At 38.3% G+C, this 23712-nt stretch overlaps 1 protein-coding gene across 2 annotated transcripts in view; it reads left to right on the top strand.

Moving 5' to 3' along the window:
• Positions 1 to 219: 219 nt before the first annotated feature.
• Positions 220 to 23712, top strand: part of MEAK7 (MTOR associated protein, eak-7 homolog) — a 38284-nt gene continuing 14791 nt past the window's right edge. The window contains exons 1-6 of one of the 2 annotated variants that reach the window (XM_051974923.1): positions 221 to 378; positions 8970 to 9060; positions 9969 to 10162; positions 13739 to 13969; positions 15488 to 15629; positions 22988 to 23059. In XM_051974923.1, coding sequence (XP_051830883.1) covers positions 9992 to 10162; positions 13739 to 13969; positions 15488 to 15629; positions 22988 to 23059 — 616 coding nt within the window. In that variant the 5' untranslated portion in view covers positions 221 to 378; positions 8970 to 9060; positions 9969 to 9991. Of the gene's footprint in view, positions 379 to 8969; positions 9061 to 9968; positions 10163 to 13738; positions 13970 to 15487; positions 15634 to 22987; positions 23060 to 23712 lie in introns of both variants that reach the window. The other variant, XM_051974924.1, reaches the window with a different exon arrangement.

The following is a 23712-nucleotide window of genomic DNA, read 5'->3' on the forward strand; positions in this document are numbered from 1 at the left end:
GTCCTTCCAGTGGATCCTCCGCCCTAGCTTCTATTACCAATTCTAGCCTAAACGCCCATGGTCCCTCCTCTCTTGAAGCCCGTTTGACCTGTTGGACCCACCCTCAGCACGCTTCATTGGCTACGGTCCCCCTCAGATCCCGCCTCCCATTCGTTTCCCCTCCAATGAGAGCGAATGGCTGTTCGTCAGAGGCGTCTCCAGGTAACGAGAGGAGAGGAGCGGTGTGTTAGTCACGAAATCTGTCCAGTTACACAGGCATGGGGCAAAGAAGGGCGCCGGGGTCCGGCGCTGCCGACAGGGCCAGAAAGCCTAACAACGGAACACGGGCGCTGCTGGCCGGGCCCGAAGACTCCGCTTGAGGCGAGTCGACTACTCCAGGTGGGTTCCTAAATGATGAACCTGGGGCTTCTCGCGACCGACTCCGCGGGTCGGGCTCTTGAATATTAATAAGGCCTCATGGTTATTCATTAGAGAGCCCGCGGCTGGCCTGGATGAGGGGCAAGGGGGCAGTTTCTAGGACCGGCAATCGGGGGAGGGGGTGTAGCCCCTGCGTGCCTTACCCTTCTCATTTCATCCAGGGCCATCTCCAGTCATCTTGATCTATACCCGTCCACTGGACCCAAATGGCTCTGGAGGGGAAAGTGAGGCAGGTGACCTTGCTCCCTCCCTTAAATCCGGTTCACTCGCCTGTCATGGCATCGCCTCCCTGATGTCACGGTCCTCTTCCGAACGAAGGACAAAGCACTACAACGGGGTGAGGAGAGGCCCCGAGAGGGAGGGGGGAGGGGCCAGTTAGTGCACAGAGAGAGGGCTGAATTTGAAATGGGAGCCGGGTCTTGGTTTCGAGTTCCGCGCTCTGGAGCAAGTCGCGTAGTCTTGCAGCGCGTATTAAGGCAGCAATTATTTAATCAGCGCCTATTATAACATCACAGTAGCTAGCGTTTATACTGCGCTTTAAGGTTTGCAAAGCGCTTGGTAAACATCGAGTTTGATCTTCACAGCTATCCTGGGAAGTGGATGATTAATTATTATCATCCCTTTTTACAGAGGAGAAAGCTTGAGGTCCGGGGAAGTTAAAATGACTTGTTCCAGTGAAAAAGTACCCTGAGATCTAGGCCTACAGGATGAACTGTTTGCTTTCCCAAAGAACTTGCTGTAGTATTTTTTAAAAATATATTTACTTTGTAAATAAAAACTTTGTAAAACTTTTAAATCTTTTAAAATTTTAATCTTAAAAGTTATTTATTTTTAACATTCTTTTTTTTCAATAATAATTTTTTATTTACAAGTTATATGCATGGGTAATTTTACAGCATTGACAATTGCCAACCTTTTGTTCCAATTTTTCCCCTCCTCCCCATCCCCTCCCCTAGATGGCAGGATGACCAATACATGTTAAATATATTAAAGTATAAATTAGATACACAATAAGTATACATGACCAAACCGTTATTTTTCTGTACAAAAAGAATCGGACTCTGAAATATTGTACAATTAGCCTGTGAAGGAAATCCAAAATGCAAGCAGGCAAAAATATAGGGAGTGGGAATTCAAGGTTATGATTCTTAGTCATCTCCAGAGTTCTTTCACTGGGTGTAGCTGGTTCAATTCATTACTGCTCCATTGGAACTGATTTGGTTTGTCTCATTGCTGAAGGTAGCCAGGGACATCAGAATTGATCATCATACAGTATTGTTGCTGAAGTATATAATGATGATCTAGTTCTGCTCATTTCACTTAGCATCAGTTCATGTACATCTCTCCAGACCTCTCTGAAACCATCCTGCTAGTCATTTCTTACCGAACAATAATATTCCATAATATTCATATACCACAATTTATTCAGCCATTCTCCAATTGATGGGCATATACTCAGTTTCCAGTTTCTGGCCACTACAAACAGGGCTGCCACAAACATTTTTGCACATACAGGTCCCTTTCTCTTCTTTAAGATCTCTTTGGGATATAAGCCCAGTAGTAACACTGCCAGATCTTAACATTCATTTTTTAAAAAGGTTTTTAGTTCCTCTCCCACTCATTGAGCAATATATCAATTATACTGTGAAATTATGTAAATAGACTTTTAAGATGAAGGTAGGTGTGTATAAGTAATACTTTTTGCAAGGTTTGAGAGTGCCAACAAACTGCCTCTGAATATTTATATTTAGTATGGATAGAAAGATATGCCAAAGATGTGGGCAGGAATGAAATTAGAGTCCCCATCCTAGAAATTAGTGATGATCTCAGAGATATAGTGATATGAATAGGAGAAAAGATACTGTTAAAAGTAATGAGGAAGCAAGTAAAGATTAGTTTGGTGAGATAGTAACAAAAAAAAGCATTTATCAAATCATCAAATACTTATGAGCTAGGTGCTGAGGATTTAAAAAAAGTGAAAAACAGTCCTTATTCTTTACATATTATTGGGAGTATAAAATAAATTTGGCCAGACTTTATGAAAGGAGTAATGTGAAATAGAAGGGGGCTTTCAGTCACCTACATTTGAAACCCCCACAATCATTTCTGTTTAGTCAGCTGCTAGGTCTTAACTTTGGCATCATTTTCCACCACTACCCATGTGGCACCAACTTAGTTCAGCCTGCCTTTCTGGGCCCTCTTTCCTAATCCATTATTGATGCAGCTGTGAGAAATGAGAGTTCTTTAAGTACAGATCTGATCACCTCAGGCCCTACCCTTGCTCAGAATGCTTCAGTGACTTTTTATTTGCCTTCAGGATAAAATACAAACTCATACTTTGTTTCCAGCAGTACACTCTACAAATATTGTTTTGTGTCAACAATCCTGCTAGACAAATTTTACAATTTTACAATTGAGGAAACTGAGGTTAAATAACTCACCCTGAATTTGAGGCTTTTCACACTCTGGCTCTAATCTATTTTTGTAGGTTTATTTCATAGTACTCTCCTGAACAAACTATTTTCCATCAAATTGACCTATATGCTCATCTTCTCAGAAGTGTCTTTATTCAGGCTGCTTCCTTCCACCACCCTCCCACTCTCACACATGCTCTCTACCTCCTTGGAATCCTTTGGTGAATCCAAGGCTTGAGTCTCTTATCTTCTCCTACACGGGGACTTCACCAGTCAAGGAGGATGAGACCCTTCCTTCTTCTCTCTCCTCCCCCATTACTTCATATTTACCTTTTTGTTTACTTGCCAGGATATCTGTTCTTTCCCTCAACACAACATAAACACTTTGAGGAAGTTGATGGCTTCAATTTCTGACTATCCTCTATGTCATAGTAGGTTCTTTAGAAAATGAAGGCTTATTGAATTGTTGAAAAGGAATACAGTCAATTATCCTTTCTCCTTGTCACCTTCCACTAAAGCCAGTAAGTAACTTTATTGAGTAGATGCTCTATAAAAGTTGATCTGTCCTAATAACCATTTAGGAAGTGTCTCTCAAATTGTTAGGAATTGAGGATGTTGAATTTCCTGATTGATTATAAAATCCTGACAGTTTCCTCTTCCTCCTTTTAAATTACTTATCTTTCTGCACCTTTTTCCCTCTTAGTAGATTATTCACTAATTGCTTCCCTACTGCCTCTAAGTTGCTCTCAGACTAATATTTTGCTGTTGTGACATATCTTAAAGTCTGCTGCTTTTGGAATTAATGTTGCAAGTACTTCCTCTTATATCTTATCCCAGTCTCTGAAGCTGCCTCAAATTTGTCCAGCTTTTTGCCCAGTTTTCTCTGTCTCTGGCCCCTTCTCCTAGCAAATGCCCATTTGATGCTTATTTGAAATCTAGTTCAGTTGGGAGGAAGCATAGTGTATAGAGTATTTTAAAGAGACTTTGAGTTGGGTCTGACTTCAGCCTCAGACCTCAGTTACCCAGGCCATAAAATGAAGTAGTCACATTCCATGACCTTGATGTTCTACCTTCAAGCTCTAAAGAACTGATTGATTTTTTTTCAGGAATGAAGGAGCCTGTTTATAATATAACCAGTAGGCCAAGTCTTTGTTTATGAAAAGAGAACTACTGGGAGATAGAGCCCCAAGTTTTGTTGACTGAGGCGAATACGTTTGAGCAGACTTAGGGCAGTTATTTCGAAAATTCTGCAAGCCTTGTCTTGCACAGGACTCTCATTTAGACAGGGGCAACTTGAATCAGGAAGGACCTGGCTTTGAGTCTGGCTTTTGACATATCTGTTATGTCTATTACCTACAGTGACAAAATAAAATAATTAAATATATGGATGTATACTCAAAACCTTACAACATCTTTTAAACACTGTAATATATCTTCCTTTGGCTGGCTTGCTGAAGTCACTTGTTTCATGTGATTTGACATTGAGTTCACAAGATTTTGACATATATTCCTTAATTCTTTATCATGAAATCACACTCAGTTCATTTATCCATGTTAACCTTTAACATAACCCATTGGTTTTCAATAGGATTTAAACCAAGTGAGTTCCAGTTTATTGAAGCATATTTTATCTTCATCTCTTGGAGAAATTGGTTAACCTTTTGTGACATATTGGTAGATCGCAATATTCTTTAAGTATTTAAGAATGTTTATAATTCTAGAACAGACTGTTAGTACCAGAGTTCATAAAACCTTAATAAAAACCAGCATTCCACACCCACTGAAAGTAAAAACTTCACAGGACCCCATTTTGGTTGGTTTTACAGTCTCAGGACGATGTCCAGCTTATATTGGTTTCACCTGGATTTTTTTATGAATACAATTTTGGTAGAGACTTGAGTAGAAAGTGTCCAATTTTCCTTACCACAGTTTTGGTATTATATTATCCATGACAAGTTTTTCTTCATAGCAAGGTTAGCACCCTTAAAAAAAACCAACCAATTGCCCTGGGTTTCCAATCTTTGTGCCAACTTTAGAGGCCCAGGCCTCCTGGGTGATGATGCCCCAGCTGCCAAAGCCCTCCAGAGGCCTGGCTTTCTCTGCTTATCTCCAAGAGCTTCTTATCACTTGGAGATTTTACTTTCCTTTCTTTGTCCGTTGTTGTAGCTGACAGTTTTGGAGGTGAATTTGAAACCTTGAGCCTGATTCCTTGAAACCCTTAGCTTCTCCATCTCTGTAGTGTTGCTAATGGTCGATGTTGTATGCTTTTTAAGATCTAAATCAAATTAACAGACATTTTAAAGCACCTCCTTTGTACCAGATACAGTGCTAAGGGCTGGAGATACAGAGACAAAAAAGACAGTCTTTGCTCTTGAGCGCCCAGTCTAATGCAAGCACCTGTGTTTAAACACGATAAAGTATAAAGGGGAGGGGATCACAAAAGGAAGGCATGAAGTTTGACAAAAGCCAGACTGAAAGCCAGGAGGAATCAGGAAAGGCTTGCTTATAGAAGGTGGGGTTTGAATTGGGACTTAAGGAAGCCCAGAGAGAGATGAAGAGAATTGTAGGTACGGGATAGCTGGTGAGAATGCTCCCAGGCTGGAGATGTGACTCGGTGGCTTAGAACTTGGCAGAAAACTGGAAAGGCTGGAAGGGAGGGGTTGGTTATTTGATTTTTGATCCTGGAGGTTCTAGGTCCAGTGGAGCTGATTTGCTCCAGGAATGATGTAGTTAGTTTTATGGAGGATGACAAGCAGGAAAAAGTAGCAGCTGTACCTTCTGTGTTTCCTCGGATTAATGACATTGTTAAAAACAATAACAAGAGCAATGAAACAGCCACATGTTTTTGGCTTGATATTTAGCATTTAAGAACTAGCTATGGGTAGAGAAAGTCAGCTTTCATCTATGAAGGTCACCGTTTGTAAGCACACTCTCATGACCATTGTTGTTGCAAAAAGAAGCCTCTTCAAAACTGGTTTGCCTGGAGTAGTTCACGCCCTAGATGTATGACCACAAGGAAATCACTTCACCTCTGGACCATGCATCTATGTAGTATAGATTTGGGAGTAATTTCAGAGGGAAGGCACAAAGAGGACTGAGAAAAGAAACTTTTCCTGCATAAGGTGGGATTTTATCAGAAAAGAAAAGGAAGCCTGGAGATGAAGATAAAAGAGGGAATGGCTCCAAGAATTCTGGTTCCGAACAAAGAGATGATATATCCAGTGTAAGAAAGAGCAGGAAATCTAGAGTAAGCATTGGGGAATAAGGTGGAAAGAGGACTGGAAAAGTAAGCTGGTTGTGCTGAATTGTTCTGGTTGTGTTGAATGTTGAATAGAGTCTTATGTGTTTGATCCTAGGTTAATAGGGAACCACTGGAGTTGATTGAATGGGGGTGGGGTTGATGTGCTCAGACTGGTATTTCAGGAAAACTAATTTGACGACTGAATGTATTATAAGATTGAAGTGGAGAAAGCTCTGAGGCTGGGTCACATGAATAGGTAAGTGAAGGGAGAAAGGGTCTGAATTAGTTTGGTAGTGTTGGGGGGGAGGAGGCTCAGGTCTTGGAGAAACTGTACTCTGATAATGTAAGGCAGGTAGAAACTTGTCCACAAGTACAACAGGAGGATCAGATGAGAACTAAATTGTGTTGGATTAAATTAATTGCACACAAGATACCTGGTAAACCTGAAAATGAATACATGTTAACTATGATGATGTTGAGAGGTAGGTTTTATTTCCACCTGATTAAAAACCCATTAATTTTATTATCTTGGAGCAGAGTTAAATTACTCAAGTGGAAAGTTCCTGTTCTTAATGTCAGGCTCAGAGGGACTTGGGACAGATAAAGAGTTTTAGTTCAGGAGCAAAGTCCTTGGCCCATAGCTCCAGCAAGAAAGTTTTGGGAAGGATAGATACATTTGAGAGTCATCAGCATAAAGATGGGATAAGAGAATTTCAGATTCAGAACTTGAACAAAAATGTGGTCATTTGTGGGTGAATGTGGCAAGATGGAAGATATGACTATATTTTCATGTGACTGAGATGAGTCCCATGGGAAATGGAGAAGTGACTAGGTTAGATTATTTGAGGGAGAGTCAATAAGACTGTCAGAGCCTCCTAGTGTGAGAGTAGGAAATAGGGAGGGGAGAAAAATTGTGAGTCAGGTATTGAACTCATTGAAAGGAAGGGCAGGAACCTGGGAGTTTGTAGTCAATGGCTACTGGGATTTTGATTGGGTGGTAGATACGAATAGAATGAACATCAAAAGGAAAAAGGTTACTGGATTAAGAAGGAGGAAAAATTGGAAAAGAAGGAAGAGCAAGGAGTATTCCAATTCAACCAACTCGGCTGCTGAACCAAGAAGAATGAGTAAAAGTGTAGCTGGTACTGAAAAAGGTGGTCAAGAAGGCTCAGTTATCACAGGAGAGCCAGGTTTCAGTAAGCTAGTAGTTGGAAGGAATGGGAGAGGAAAAAAATTTAAGATGAAGGGGAGTTTGTTGCCCCTGGAACAGATATCCCAGAGGGCACAATGGAAGTGGTGGATAATGTTTGGTTGAAACTGAGGTGGGAGGATTGAGAGAGATGGAAATGAGGAATTTTATGGTACAGAGTGAGGAATAGGGTTTGGATGATGATCTATAGGAATTCAGAGTCACTGGGATGAAGAGTATGGCCAGATATTTTTTGGTTTTCAGATAATAATATTAGTCTAAGTTCCCATTTAAGATAGAGTAACTGGGACTGGAGGGGTGTGTGTGTGTGTGTGTGTGTGTGTGTGTATTTAGGGGAAAGGAAGAATTTCTATTTTTACTAAGAAAACCTTCTCTTTATGTTGAAGAAACACTAGACTACCTAAGAGAAAACAAAGTATTTTATTATTATATTATTTATTATAATTACTAATATTTCACTCTTGCTAATAGTAAGGCTGTTTCAAAGTCATACCTTTTCATAACTTTCTCTAAAATACTCATATTATTTTAAAATTATTATAGCCTATGGATGAAGGTGACAGAATACATTAAAAATATTAAAAACCATCATCATGTCTGATTTCTGTAGAACTCTTTCATCCTTCCTCAAACTTCATGCAATAACCTTTAAAAAGCTCTCAAATACAATGAGTGGAGGTGGAAGGAGGAAAGCTAAAGATTGGGGGAAAGGGGGAATTATTGTGATTTAACTAAAATCTTTAGGGAATTGAAATAACTTCTTTAAGATTACCATTCAAGTAGAATCATAATATTTCAGAGCTGGAAGGAACTTTATCAGTTTCTACTTAGAACTGCTCAGTCCTCTTCGTATTCATAAAAGAATGCCTTTTACAAAATACCTGACACGTGTTCATTCAACCTTTTTGGGTAAATCCTAGTTAAGGAGAGAACTGAACACTGAATAATTAAAGTCACCAAGCTTGCTCCTGGAGAGGAGTTGAGAATCCGGGGATAAGAGGTGTGGGGGGTTATGGTATGTGCTATCAAATATATATTACAGGGTGTTGATTTTATTAACCTGCAGCTTTCTTTTAAAATCTTTATTACAAGGATTAGTTGGCTCACTGTGCCTGACATATTTGAAAAAGAATGTGATACAAAAACAAAAGATATCACTAAAAAGTTCAGGTAAAATAAAAAAAATGTTTAATGATTTGGAATGATTGAACAAATAGAATATAAGCACTCTAAGGAAGGTGAATATGAAGAATTTGGAGAAACTATGGCATTTCTGTGAAATGATACAAAAAGAAAGTAAAAACTAAATAATGCACCCGATAACTACAACGATGTAAATAAAATAAACAGAGGCAACAAAAGTTGGCTTTTTTTGGACTAATATGAATTAAAGGACACATCCCTATTTTCTGTTAGCATTCTTTGTTTTGGGGAAATGGATCTTGCAGAAAGGCTTGTTATGATATTTATTGGGAAATGTCTTGTTTCAAAATAAAACATTAATAAATGTCTAAAGAATAAAACCAACTTTGCTGAAGTTGATATCATAATTACAAGGACTTTGAAGGCCAATTGATCCACAATAAATTATAATGAATGTTTAAAATAATTTTTACTTATATTTGGTGAAAAAATGAAATATTCTTTAAAAAAGCATTTCTTGTTACTATCTTTTGTTTGTCCACAGATGAATAAGCCATCTTTCACCTTTTTTGCTGGAATGTCTCATCCCTGAATATTCTCCCCACCTCTATCCCCTTTCCCATTTGCATTATCTGGTAAGATATTTTTTTTCCATCTTTGCTAGGCTAGAAATAAGGGTCTTCTTTTTGCTTGTAATCTCACCCCTGTGTAGGCCCATGATTCAATGCCAAAGAGTCAGCCTCATGGAGGCAGGTTTATCTCCTTTCTTGGAAGCGAGGGGAAGGCAAGGAAATCCGTGAGCAGGTGCACAAGGAAGTGCTCTTGTGATTCCCCTTTCACAGCCGAGGGCACATAGACAGGTTAAGGGACTTTCCCAAGGTCACACAGCCAGAACTATTGGAGCCTTCATAGGCCCGCAGCTCCCCTTAATTGTCTCCCGCTCCTGACCAGCCTCGGGTTCGCAGTGCCCTCTGGCTATCTAAACATTTCTTTGCTCCTTGTTTCTCTTTCTATGGGTTTTCAATATCCCACCCCCCCCCCACCCCAACAACAACAACAAAAATCACCACCCTCACACTGCATCTTTGCAGATGAACGTCTGTGCACTTTGGTCTGGCTGCGGGAAGGTCGGCATCTCCTCCTTGTGGCCTCAGAGAATTGTTCAGAGCCCCGAGGGTGCGGGAGGCTTGGCTGTGGTCCTAGAGCTTCTATATTTCCCACGGGACTTGCATCCCGCCTTCCTTACTTCGGGTTTGCCTCTAACCTGCACGTGTATGAGCCTTGCTGGAGGGCGAGGGGGGAAGGGGAGGGGTGTCAGTTTCCTCCAAAAATAATTTACAAATTGGACTGCTTTCCAGGGGGGGGGTAGTTTTCTAAAATTATGTACCATGACCTTTAATTTGTATCATTTAGAAAGCTGTTGTTTCACTGGTCTAGTGTATTTTAGCAACATTTCACAGCTGAAAATGGCTGTTTTCATCTCGATATGAATGTAATTTTTATCTATTTACAACCTTGTGTCTTTCACCCTTTTTCCTTATAGGATTCCATCACAAGTAAGAAAAGATGGGGAATAAACAAACAAATTGCCGCCCGAACTACTGTTCGCGGTTTCTACCTGAAGAACAAGCTGAGATTGATGGATTATTTGCCGCCATAGCAGGAGGTTTGGAGACAGTATCCTGTGAAAGGAATAGAAAATGTTTTCCAGTCCCTATTTCTCTGGAAATGTTACAGGCAAGAACAAGAGACAACTTTTGAGTGCTCTGGAATAGAGTTATTCAGTGTAACATGTTACTTTGTGGCACAGCCAGACTGGAAGTGCTCAACCATCTATGACCCAGCATGGCAATTGATATGTTTTGTCTCGTATTCACACTTTATACAAAGTTACTTTTGAATATAGTTATGTCCTATATCCCGGTCATTTCACAACAGTGCCAATGAAAGAATGAAGCAACATATTTTAAGACCCAACTCAAAAATGACTAAAATTGCCCACGTCTTCATTTTCATCCAAGTTCCTCATTTGTGCAATGAGAAGGTTGGGCTGGAGGATCCCCAAGTGCTCCCTGTTCTAAATCTTTGATTCCATCACTAAACAGTTATGAGCCTCTCTCATTTCAGTCTTTGACTATTTTCTATCTCTGCCTGGCTGGATGTGTTGTTTAGTTACTCTAGTAAGCCTGAAACCTGACTAGTCACTAAAATATGTAGGAGATATCAGCTTCAAGGTATTAGGTTGATATAAATCATACTTGGATATGGAATCAGTTCTGTTTCTTAAAGAAAAAGTTATTAACTTAATTGATATTTTAAAAACATGATTATAGAGGGGTAATGGTAAGTTGTGTGATATTAAATTTGCCATTTGGGTGTCACAATGAGTAAGCAAACCATATTTACTGAGAAGTATATGTAGTAAAGGAAATCATCCCAATCAAGAATAGAATAGAACAATCTAAAGAAAAGGCTCTAAGGGAGTCAAGTTTGTCCATGTGTTGATTTTATTGGTGGTTGTCTTTTATTCATATGGTTCTCCCTCCATGGAAAGACCCAGTAGGTAATAATATTAGTGTGGCAATGGCAGTGCATTGGATATTAGGAGCTTCTAGTCTTGGTTTGGAGTGCATAAATTTCTGGCAGAGTACAAAATTGTCTCAATCCAGACTCTTGGCTCTTCCTAATCATATATAAGTTCTTCTCCCAATCTGCTTTTCTAGCCTATTTCTCCCTTTTGGGGTTCCTTTCCTTCATGTAGCCAAGAAACTCAGAAGCCTGAGAATAGGATGACATTGGTTTTACCTACAGTAACTAGGGAAAGTGGGTGGCTTGTAATAAGCAATAAAGCAGCACATGTGATTTTGTCACTTTCCTATCCCTAGTGATATTATAGGATTTTCTCATGTGGCTCAGGCAAGTTAAGTCACTTTGATAATTTGATGAAGTGAGGATCTCATCACTGTGAATACTTGCTCAGAAATCATAGATTGAAACTCATTCCTGCCATCTTCTCTTTTAATGTGTTTATTCACAAATCATCTCAGTGGCCTTCCCCACAGCATGTGGAGGATCTTCTTCCATATTTTTTGACATTGTGGGGATACCAGTAGACCACATGAGATATATGTTGTTTCTTCTTTATTTTTATTGTACCCACCTCCTTTTCAAGTCATACATCTGACTTCCTCCATGGGGCTGCTTTTGTGCAGTTCTTCAATAGTTACATACTATTGTATGTAGCCTGCTTTTGACCATCATGTGCTGCTCTTTTGCCTTTGGATCAACTTGTAACTTTGATGACTGTGGTATTACTCACTAGCAGCTATACAGCATCATTTGGAAAAATGTAGATGTGAAAAAGAATGGGCCTCTGTTTCAAGATAAAATTTGGGGCCATTAAAAGCAGTACAGTTTCCCAAATGCAATCCAGTTCATCCTTTTCGTTTTATTTGGTTCTGAGTCAGATCATCATCCATCTTTATTATTCCTCTAAGATCAAACACACTGATAAATGAATTCTATGGGCTTTCCTTGCAATTGGATACCTCTCTGGACCATAAAAATTCTTCCTTTTTTCCAGGAAAAAAATAGATAGGTGAAATTATTCTGAGTGATTGTGAATCTCATTCAGGAGGCTTTGCAGTATTCTAGGCTTGTATATCAATACAATGGCTTTTATAAATGGGAAAATATGGAAGGTCTCAGCATTTATGAAGAATCCCATAGATTTTGTTTTTTGCCTTCACAATAATGGTAAGCATGCTCAGCAAATTCTCTTTTGGAAGCCATCACCAGTGAGTACCATAGGTGATGTGGCTTGCCATAGAAAATTCTTTATGAAACCCATCTGCTACTTTTTCATAACTTACTTAAAGATAGGCCAAGTAAACATATGGATCTATAGTTATTTATTTTCTCCCATAACAGTTTTCAAAAAAAAAAAAACCAAAAGAGTAATAACACTGATTTTGTTCCTAAGAGTTTTATATTTAGTATTCTCCCAGTGTTGACTCCTGTATCAGTCTCTTGTGTATAGGCATCTTCTTTTTACTTCCTTGAGCAAAACCTCAGAGAGACTGTTGTGCAAATGTGATCTCTCTGTCACCACTAACTTGAGGGGAAAGTTTGTCGTAGAAATCTTTATAGAGCTTTTCTATTTTTAAATGTTTGTTTTCTGAGATGCAGTTAAGTGGTACAGTAGATAGAGTCCTAACTTAGGAGTCAGAAGGATCAAAATAAAAATCATGGAAGATAAAAAGGAAAAAGTTCAGAGTAGTCTACATGTGTTTTTTAGAAGAAATACAATTTATGCTGTCCCTGGAAAGATGAGCATTGTGAGAAGTGAAGCTATAGAATCCATGTGTGGTCTTTAGCCCAGTTCAAGAAGAGATGATTGATGAGGGTCTTGGGCTCAGTAAAGAGAAGTGGGTAGAAGGTACTTGGGGGCAGGTGGGTAGTAAGATATATGAGGATAACTAAATAGGTAATAAGACATGAGGATAACTAAATCAAGAAAGTGAGAGATTAAAGAGGACTTGGAAGATCTGGAAAAGGAATTTAAACTTGATCTCATAGGTAAGGAAGAATCATTTTGTGTTCTTGAGCAGAGAGAATAATAGTATTATACCTGATTTTATTTTATTTTATTTTTTATTAAAGCTTTTTATTTTCAAAACATATGCATGAATGATTTTTAAACATTGACTCTTGTAAAACCTTGGGTTCCAAATTTTCCCTTCCTTCCCCACGCCTCCTCCCCTAGATGGCAAGTAATCCAATATATGATAAACATGTTAAAATATATGTTAAATCCAATATATGTACACATAGTCATACAATTGTTTTGTTGTATAAGAAAAATCAGATCAAAAAGGGAAAAATGTGAAAGAAAACAAAATGCAAGCAAACAACAACAAAAAGAGTGAAAATGCTATATTGTAATCTACACTCAGTTCCCACAGTCCTTTGGGTGTAGATGGCTCTCTTCATTAAAAGATCATTGGAAGTGATCTCAGTCATAATATCTGGTTTTAAAAATGCTATGAAATGACTTTGGCAGTGGGTAGTTAATGTTATAGGACTGTATCAGAAATGGGAGATCAGCCAAATACTCATTACATTAGGGTCTTGAAATTTCCATTGAATGATCCATTAATGATGTTATTGGAACTTTTTGTTCAGGATAGTTTAAGGGTATTTATCACATGAAAGTTTTTTTTAATCAATATTGATGCTATAAACTATTGTAAGATTTTCACTTTTCATTGTTTAAAAGAAATCTTCTTTCCCCCTTCTCTTCACCCTAAATAGGCTTACCTTGGAGATGCCATACCCCAGAAAATGATATGTAGAATCTATGACGGCATGAGACATATTGACCCGAATGGGGTTAACCCAGTTCCTAGTGAATACGTCATCAGAGACCAGTTTTCAATTTTCATGTCAGAGATATTAAAAGGAAATGCAGGAGAGAAGAGCAGGATGATCATGAAGATGCTCCTTGTACCTTGCTCAAGTGTGAGAGCAGGTCATATCCAAGAGGTAAAAGACAGATGAAGAACATTTCAGAAAAATGTGCATTTTCTTATTTTAATATCTGACACAAAACCTCAAACCTTGTGACTGGTTCAGGTCAGAACGCTAATGCTTTTGTCAAAACTTATAGAACAATTTTGAGGATAAATTAGGAGCTCAATTGTGATTTCAGAGTTAAGTCATCAGGTAGGATAGCACTATATCAATTTTATCTGCTATGTGAGATTTGGGTAATACAATAAACCCCCAAATGGTGGGAGAATCTGCCTCGATGAGATCACAAATCCATTAGAGTAGTGAGCTCAAACTGAAAGGGAAACCAGAGCCATTAAACTGTACATCAATATCCTTACAGACCATATATTCACTTAGTTTTGCAATTTGATGTTACATGTGTTTTATTATATTTTTTAAATTTTGTCAACTATATCCCAATTACATTTTAATCTAGTTTGGGATGCCTTGAGGAGTATACTATATGACCTGTGTTTGACCTCTTCATTAGAGTATGGAGGTTCATATGCACTTGTTTTGTTACAAGCTTTTTTTCCCAAACTAGAACACACAAGACTTTTAGGGCCAGAAAAATTTTTAGATATAGAAGAGCAGGAAGCTTGGAGGGCAGAAATGGCATCTAAAAAAAGGGTGTTATTTTGTTTCATGGGATATGAAAGTAAAGAAGACCATTTGAAACTGAGGGGTAGGCACTTAAAAGTTGAAATGGATAGAAAGAAGGGAAGAGTTTGGTGAAATAGACCTTAATTCTCCTTCAGTAAAACAAGCATATGCCTTTTTTTCTTCATAAGGATCAGCAAAGCTATTGTCACCTTGTCAATTATTTTTCATTTGCATTTCTTCAGCCATTCTTCCTCTGTGGCTTCCCTATTATTCTGCCTAAGCTGCAGATTAATATGTACTTCTTCCTTCTGAAAATTCCTTTGTTCTATGAAATTCATTCATGATAATGCACTATATGGTGTACCATACCTTGTGGTCTCTAAAATCATACAGTCGGAAGGGACCTTAAAGCTCACCTAGTCCAACACTTACTTGAAGCATGAACCTCTTTTAGAATATCCCTGACCAATGATCATCTATGATCAAACACTTAAAGTAACAAGAAACTCACTCTGTCTCAAGGTAATCCATTCTACTTTTTTACTTTTCTAATCATTTTATTTTATATCAAGCCAAAATCCTCTTCAATGTAACTTCTATCCATTAGTTTTAATTTTCTCTTTTGGAATCCAGTAGAACAGATTTAATGCTTTCTGTAAAAGTATCTCCTGAAATTTACATGCCCCTCCTCTTATCTTTATTTATATAGCATATCAATTTAATATTATTGCTATTATTAATGAAAAGGTTGTCTTAATTTGAGAGATCCAGTTAACATTAAGAGATTACCTAATTGCTGGGCTGTGATATTTGGCAGTAGTGGGAAGTGAAACTTCCTGCTGAAATGAAATTTAATTCTTGGCCTGTAATGAAAATGTTATTAATGTTCAAATTTTGATCTTAAAGTTTACAGAGGATCTGATTACCTCTGTAGTACATGTACTGTACTACAGAAATGAACTGAAAGGTTGGAATATGAAGAGATGTCAAGATTTTACCGCCGGTGTAAGGCCATTGGCTTCCCAGCTGCTCTCATCACTGAAACAAGGCAAGTTTCCTTTTAATCTTTCCTTGGAGATGTTAGTGGGAAGACACAGGACTAAGCATGAATTGGGTACTCACAAAATCCCCCATTAATTGAAAATGAACAGATATGAACATATAAATGTAAACTCATGAAAGTGTCTACTACTCTGAGTGGTGTGGAGTACATCGCCAATGTCCCCAAGCCCCTCTCCAAAAGACCTCTGGATTCTTCCCCGTGGCATTCTTTCCCATTTTGGTGCCATTCTAATTGTTAGGAATTTGGGGGGGGCGGGGTTTCCAGTTTCCATGCTTTCCATGACTAATATACTTAATTCCTTTTTGTTGAAATGCTTTTACTGGTATCATTAAAGAAATTCTACATGTGAACTCAATAAGCTTAGAAGTTAACACTTTTCCCCTTTACTTTGACTTGAGTCAATTTATAGTTAGGAAATAGGAGCTGAGATGAGCGTTCTAGCCTGTAATACAGATTACAGGAGGAAATGCAATTCAGGAGCAAATACATGGCTCCCTATTTTCAAGAAATGTAGATTATTATCCTTTCAAAAGAAGGATCCTGGGAGATAATTTGGAGAAGAAGATAGGGAATCTTGCTGGGAATTGATATGCCTTGATTCAAATTCTGTCTCTGACACATAAAGGCTCTTTCACTGTAGGCCAGGCACATATCCTCTCAATCTTAAAATTGTAAATTATAGGATAGTTGCCAATCTGCGTTGGTAGTTGGAGTGTTCCTCCCTTCCTTCTTGCTTCCTAGCCTGGTGAAATCATAGGTACAGAATTTTTAAAAACAGCAAAGAAAACAAATATGATATTTTAAAAAATACACATGAGTAGTGGATTTGATCCTGAAATCAAGAAGAGCTGGGTCCAAATTCTGCCACCGACATGTATATTGGGCAGAGTGACTCCAGACTAAGTCACTTTACCTCTTAGTACCTCAATGAATAGGTGCTGCTGGATGGGGCAGTAGATAGAGCCCCAATCCTGGAGTCAGGGGTTGAAATCTGCTCTCACTCACTTAACTAGTGTGTGACCCTGGGCCAATCACTTCATCCAGTTTGCCTCAGTTTCCTCATCTATAAAATGTGCTAGAGAAGAAAATGGCAAACCACTCCAGTGTCTCTGTCAAGATACTCCAGTAGGCTCATGAAGCGTCATACATGACTGAAAAAACAACTCCGGTCAGCAGCAGCAGATCTGTTGCTGATGGAAATTGGCCCAGGGAGTTTCCTAATGAGGAATCTCAGGATTGACCCAAAATCTCATGTTTGAACAAAACAACCAGAGAAAGGTGCTGTTTGGGATGAAGCGATGGGTTAATAGAATAGGGAGCCTCACATAAGAACATTGGCATCCTTTAGTAAGTTATAATGAGCAAAGTCAAGCCCAGTTAGACACTCCTTTAGAACAAGCTTTAAAAAATGTCAGAAAAGCCAGCCCGGGTCATCCTTCTGCAAAATATGGAGGGTATGAAGGTTCTCTGAATATGTGCTTGAGATCTCAGCATGGTGGCTTGGAAAGAGGTTTGATGGGAGTCAGAAGACCAGGTTCCCAGCTCAGGCTTGGCCTCTTTAACCCCTCAAGCGTCAGGGTTTGGACCTGTATGTTTCAGGAGTTTGAGTCAGCCAAGCGATTGTGGAGAGCTCTGCCACCTCTATTGTGTTTTGAGTCTAGTAGCATGGCATTGCTTCTGATTGACTCTCACCTTCCTCCCTCCCCTTCTCTCCCTCCCCTTCTTCCCTCACCTTCCTCCCTTTCCTCCCTCCCTCCCCTTCCTCCCTCCCCTCCTCCATCCCTTTCCTCCTTCCTCTTTCTCCCTCCCCTCTCCTTCTTCCTTCCCCTTCTTCCATCCCCTTCCTTCCTTTCTTCCCTTCCTCTCTTCCTTTCCCTCCCTCCTCTCCTTCCCTTTCCTCCCCTTCCTCCCTTTACTCTCCTTCCTCTCTTTCCTTCCCTTCCTTCCCTGCCTTCCCTGCCTTAGATGTCTTACATCTTTTTCATTTGAAAAATACTAGTATTAGTATAGCAATATGGGATGACCACTTAACTGGCACTTGAGGATCTGAATTCTATTCTTGGGTAATGATAGTAATTAGCATTTATATGGTACTTGAAAGTCAGCAAAGTGCTTTATGTACTATGTATAATAGTTAACCAAATTAAACAAAAACCTCATTAATGCTTGAGGAGGTAGGTGTATCACATGCTATTCCAAGACAGTTTTCCCAAAAATATCACCCAGAATATCTCCACAACAACTTGTGTTTGTCCCCAAACACTTAGAGGTTAGTCAGGGCTGGCCTTGTAGGCATTTGTCTTGGTATCTTTAGCCTTCCCTTTTACCTCTCTAAGTGTCCAGCATCTTTCAGTTGTCTAAAACCCCCTTGCTAACAAAAGTGCAATCCATTTATGTTTGTTGATTGATTTATATTTAAGAGTGAACCTGTTTCCAATAATGTTGCCCTAATCATTAGTATTTTAAACTTTTTAGCTTCCTATTTTAAAATGAAGAGCTTTGTCCTTCCTAAAGATATTTTTGGCATCAGCAAACTGGTAGAAAGAAACTTTAGTGGGGCTAGAGGATCCCTGAAATTACTCTGTGGAAAATCAGAGCTTCCATGAAGGCAAAATCATAGGATTTAGAGCTGGAAGGAACCTTAGATATCTAGTTTGATCCTTTTTATTTAAAGTGTTGAGGGAGAAGTTGCAGAAGAAATGATCCTCAAGGTTTTTTTTTCCCCCCTCTATTCCCATATCTCCCTTTTGTTAACTGCATCTTATGTGGATGACATTGTGCTCCTGTCCTGGGTGCTTCTTCCAGGGTGTGGAGCTTCTCTGGTTCTAACAACCGATCTGCTTGGTTAACTATTTTGAAGAAAGTGTAAGCACTGAGAAATAGGTGATGGTGATTGGGGAAGACTTCAAGGGGAGATAAGTATTCTCAGATGCAGAAATGAGAAAGGAGAATATTCCAAGCATGGGGCAGAAGGAAGGTGGGGAGAACAGGGGAAAAGATAGCTTGATTAAGAAATGGATTTATAGTCCTGATTTGGAGGAACAACTAATAAACCATTTTGGCTGGAATAAGAAGTTTGAGAAGTTTGGTAGTATAAAATAAAGCCAGAAAAATACACTGATTTTTTACAGATGAAGAAACAGGCCCAAAGAAAAATGACCTACACTGGGTGATAGTTGGTGTTAGTAAACTGATAAAAAACTAGCTTTAGACTCCTTGCTGGGGGCTCACTCTATTCTCAAGAGCAAATGGAATGTTTTGATGCAACTACTAATAATGATAAAAGCTGAAGAAGGAGCCAAGATTAGGGGCAGCCCTCCCTGCTGAATTCTTTCAATATCCTGCTCCCCCCAACTGTAACATAATGCCTTAAATCAAATTTTGAAAAGGCGGAGCCAATAAAAGATTAAGATATGAGATATTTTTTCTGGGCTAAGTTAGGAGGTTGGCAGAAGTCTGTAACACTGTGATGGAGGCTGATCCAGCAGCCATATATGTGGCAGTGTCAACAGCATCTTCAGCAACAGGTTTGGGAGTTCTCAGCCCAGAGATGGCAAAGGGGTAAGATGACTGGTCAAAAAGAGATTACAGGGGACTCTTTGCTGGTACTGAGTACAGCTGATAGTGATTGGAAACTCTATTACCTATATCCAATTCAAGGTCACAGGTATAGCGTGGAGAGGAGTGCTGGGGGTTGATCACAAAGGAGCAAGGACTCTGTTCACAGTTCCAAGTCAGAGCACTTGTGCTTGTAGCTTTGGGGAAACCAGAGACTTTTTCTCGGTAAAGACCAAACTGCAGACCAGAAAAGCAGTGAACATCCCTCTCCCAGAATCATACTACCTTGGAAGCACCAAAAATTTGCAGATCCTTGGAACTAGCTCTTAAAAAAATAGCATGAAAAAACCCTGAAGTTTGGTTCAGTGTATCCCCATCCCCAAGTGAGCAGAGCCTAATTTTAGCATAAAGTTCAGAATAAAAAAATAGGCTGTAAAAATGAGCAAACAACAACAAAAAAGAATTTGACCATAAAAAGCTTTCGCAATGGGAAGACCAAGAGACAAATGCAGAAGAAGGCAGCCATGTAAAAACAGTTATAAAAAGACCTCAAAAAAGGCTAATTGGACCCAACCCAACAAGATTATTGAAAAACTTAAAAGATAACAATGATAAAGGAAAAATTGAAAAAAAGGAATGAGAGTAATCCAAGAAAATTATGAAAAGAGAATTAACAGCTTTATAAAAGAGGCATAAAAATCCATTGAAGAGAACTACTTAAAAAGCAGAATTGGTCAAGTGGAAAAACTGATACAAAATCTCAGTGAAGAAAATAATTCCTTAAAAATTAGAATTGAGCAAATGGAACTTAATAACTCCATGAGACAGCAAAACACAATAAAGTCAAAATAATTTGAACATGTAGGATATCTCATTGAAAAAAGAATTGACCTACTAAATAGATTGGAAAATAATGTATTGGGCTGCTTGAAAGCCGTTATCAAATAAAGAGACATTATATTTTAAGAAATTATTAAGGAAAACAACCCTAATTAAATCCAGAAGGTAAAATAGAGATTGAAGGGACAGCTAGGTGGCATAGTGGATAGAGCACCGGCCCTGAAGTCAGGAGAACCTGAGTTGAAATCTGGCCTCAGACACTTAAGACTTTCTAGCTATGTGACCCTGGGCAAGTCACTTAACCCCAATTGCATTAGGAAAAAAAATACGTGTGTGTGTGTGTGTGTGTGTGTGTGTGTGTGTGTGTGTGTGTGTGTGTATTAATTGAAAGAATTCACTTATCACCTCCTGAAGGACATCCCAAAAGGAAAACTTTGCCAGGAGTATAATAGCCAAATTCCAGAGCTCACAGATCAAGGAAAAATTCTTTTAAGTAAACAAAAAGAAACAATTCAAATATCATAGAGCCATTGTCAGAATCACACAGAATTAGAGGAACAAAAGAATTGAAATAGAATTACAACAAAGGAGGAAAGAGGACCACATGTGCAAAAATGTTTATAGCAGCTCTTTGTGTGATGGTGAACAGTTGAAAATTAGTAGATGCCCATCAATTGTGGGATGGCTTAATAAGATATAATAAATGAAAGTAATGGAATATTATTGTTCTATAAAAAATGATGAAAAGGCTGATTTCAGAAAGGCCTAGAAAATTTTACATGAATTGATGCTGAGCGAAACAAGCAGAATCGGGAAAACCTATGTAGCAACAGCAAAATTGTATGATGATCAACTCTGACAGACTTGGTTCTTCTCAGTGATTCAGTGATCCAAAGCAATCCTAATAGATTTTGGATGGAATATGCCATCCTCATGCAGAGAAAGAACTATGGTGACTGAATGTAAATCAGCATAGGCTATGTTCACTTTTTTCCTTTTCTCTTTTTTTTCCCCTTGTGATTTTTCCCCCTTTGTTTTGATTTTTCTCTCTCAACATGATTCATAAGGAAATACATTAAAAATGATTGTACATGTAAAACAAAAAAAAATTGTTTTACATGTAATTGGGGGAAAATAAAAAATTACAACAAAGAATAATCTATATAGCAAAACTGAGCTCAATTCTTTGTTGGGGGATGGACATTTAGTAAAAAAGAGAATTTTCAAGCATTCTTTTTTTAAATAGTTTTTTTTTATTTACAAGATATATGCATGGGTAATTTTTCGGCATTGATCCTCGCAAAACCTTCTGTTTCAACTTTTCCCCTTCTTCCCCCCCATCCCTTCCCCCAAATGGCAGGTAGACCAATACACGTTAACTTTCAAGCATTCTTGATGAAAAGACCAGAGCTGAATAAAAAATTTGACACTCAAGACTCAAGAGAAGCAAAAGATGAACAGGCAAAATCATAAGGAGTCATAAGGTTAAACTGTTCATATTCCTATAAGGAAAGATGGTAGTTATAGCTGTTAGAAACTATCAGTTTTTGGACATTTAAACAGTTTACCTAGGTAGAGGGCACATATATGGGTCAGTTATGTTGGAATGAGCTCCAAAAATAAAACAAAGGGATGAGAAAGAGGAATGCTGAAAGAAGGAGGAAAGGGAAGAGGTAAGGGAAATTTTTCTCACATAAAAGAGGTACATAAAGAAGAGTGTTACATAAATAGAGTAGAGAGGAAAATGGGGGTGGGCCATAGGCAATGCTTAACTGTCACTCTCATTGAAATGGTTCAAAGAGGAAAGGAAATGTCCTTATGACAGTGTCAGTAGTGTTGTAATGATGATCAACTGAAAGAGTTGGCTACTCTGATCAGTACAGTGATCCAAGACACTTTCAAAGGACTCATGCTATCAAAGGATAGCATGACGAAAAATGGATCCATCTCCAGAGAGAAAATGGATGAGCTCTGAGTACAAAATGAAGTATAATTTATCTCACTTTATTTTTCTCCTCCCTCCCCCACCATGTCCTTTTTGATGATATGGAAATGTTTTGCATGATTTCACATGTATAATATCATTTTGCTTGTCTTCTCAGTGAGTATTGTATGGGGTAGGAGGGAAGAAAAGAATTTGGGACTCAAAATTTAAAAAGAAAAAAATGTTTAAAATAAAGGTTTTTTTAAATTAAAAAACAGCCCATTAAGAACTTAAGAAAATGTTAACAATAAAAGCTAATATTAACAAAAGCTATAGGTACATAGGTACTTGACATTGTGCTAAATGCTTTACAATTTCTATCTCATCTGATCCTTATAACAATCCTGAGAGGTAGGTGCTATTATTACCTCCACTTTTTTGTTAAGTCATTTTAATAGGGTGTGATGCTTCATGATCTCATTGGGGGTTTTCTTGGCAAACATATTGGAGTGGTTTACCATTTTCTTCTCCATATATTTTATATATAAGGGGAAGTGCCTAGGGTCACACAGTTAGGAAAGTCTGAGTCTACACCTGGCCATTGTGCCATCTACCTGCCCCCATATTAAAGATGAGAAATCTGATTGTGTGAGGTAAATGCTCTCTCAAAATGGGCTGGACCTTGTGTAGTCGTGGCTAAATGCTAGTTTTAGGAAGGGAAATATGCCCATGTGTGATTGTTCATATTCAAAGAGTGCCTTGTTGGATTTGCTAAAATCAAAGCACACATTTCTTTTAGAGTCTAAGATAAGCAATTTTTATTTTCTCTTTCTATATATTTGCATACAAATTCTTTGGGAAAAGAAATCACATGTAAGTAGACAAAGTATCCTTATGTAGAAAATTGGAGTGTTTTGGTTATCTGTGAACTAATCACTTTCTATATGGCAAAAATATTAAGTTTGATAAAATCTAATTTCTTTTCATTGTGCTTATTTTTGGGCACCATTTTTCCTTGAAGAATTGAACCCACCACAGCAGAAGACCTATTGGGATTGTGGTAGTAGAAGGAATTGGACATGTCCTGGAGAATGTAGGCACTTTCTTTCTGGAACTTTTTTATAAGTGTAGAACTGTATTAGTTAACGTCATAAGTTTTTAACCATGTAGCACTTATTGGTCCCTGTTGTCATTAAGACAATAAGACTTTGGTTATGCTTACCTACTTTAAGAAAACCTCAGAAAAATAGGAAATTAGTTACTTGGGCAGCATTAGCAGCTGTCTTCTAAGCCAGGGTTCTTGACCATTTTGGTATGGAACCTCTTGACTAGTCTGATTGGGGAGGCCGATGGATCCTTTTTCAGAAGGATTACAAAAGAAACCAATTATAATGAAGTACACTAAGCAAAATATTTTAAAAGCCAAGTTCACGAGTTAAGAACCTCTGAGGTAAGCCTCATTCCTCATTTTGCTGAGGTGGAAGCTGAGACCCTAAGAAGTTAATAGCTTGCCTAAAATTACAGTCACAGAACTGGGATTTATAATATAATATGTAATATAATATAAAATTATAAACTAAATTGGTGGCTCTTATCCCTCTACCATGGGTTACTTCAACTCAGAAACATGAAAAAAATCTTTTCTCAGATTTCAATCAAAAAGCTTCAGAATTCCAAAAGAATCCGAAGTATTTAAAAAGTAAAATTTAATTAGAAATCTAAAAATCTAGAGGGATTTGGAAAAAC

Source organism: Antechinus flavipes, chromosome 2 (genome assembly GCF_016432865.1).
Source record: "Antechinus flavipes isolate AdamAnt ecotype Samford, QLD, Australia chromosome 2, AdamAnt_v2, whole genome shotgun sequence".
Lineage (NCBI taxonomy): Eukaryota > Metazoa > Chordata > Mammalia > Dasyuromorphia > Dasyuridae > Antechinus > Antechinus flavipes.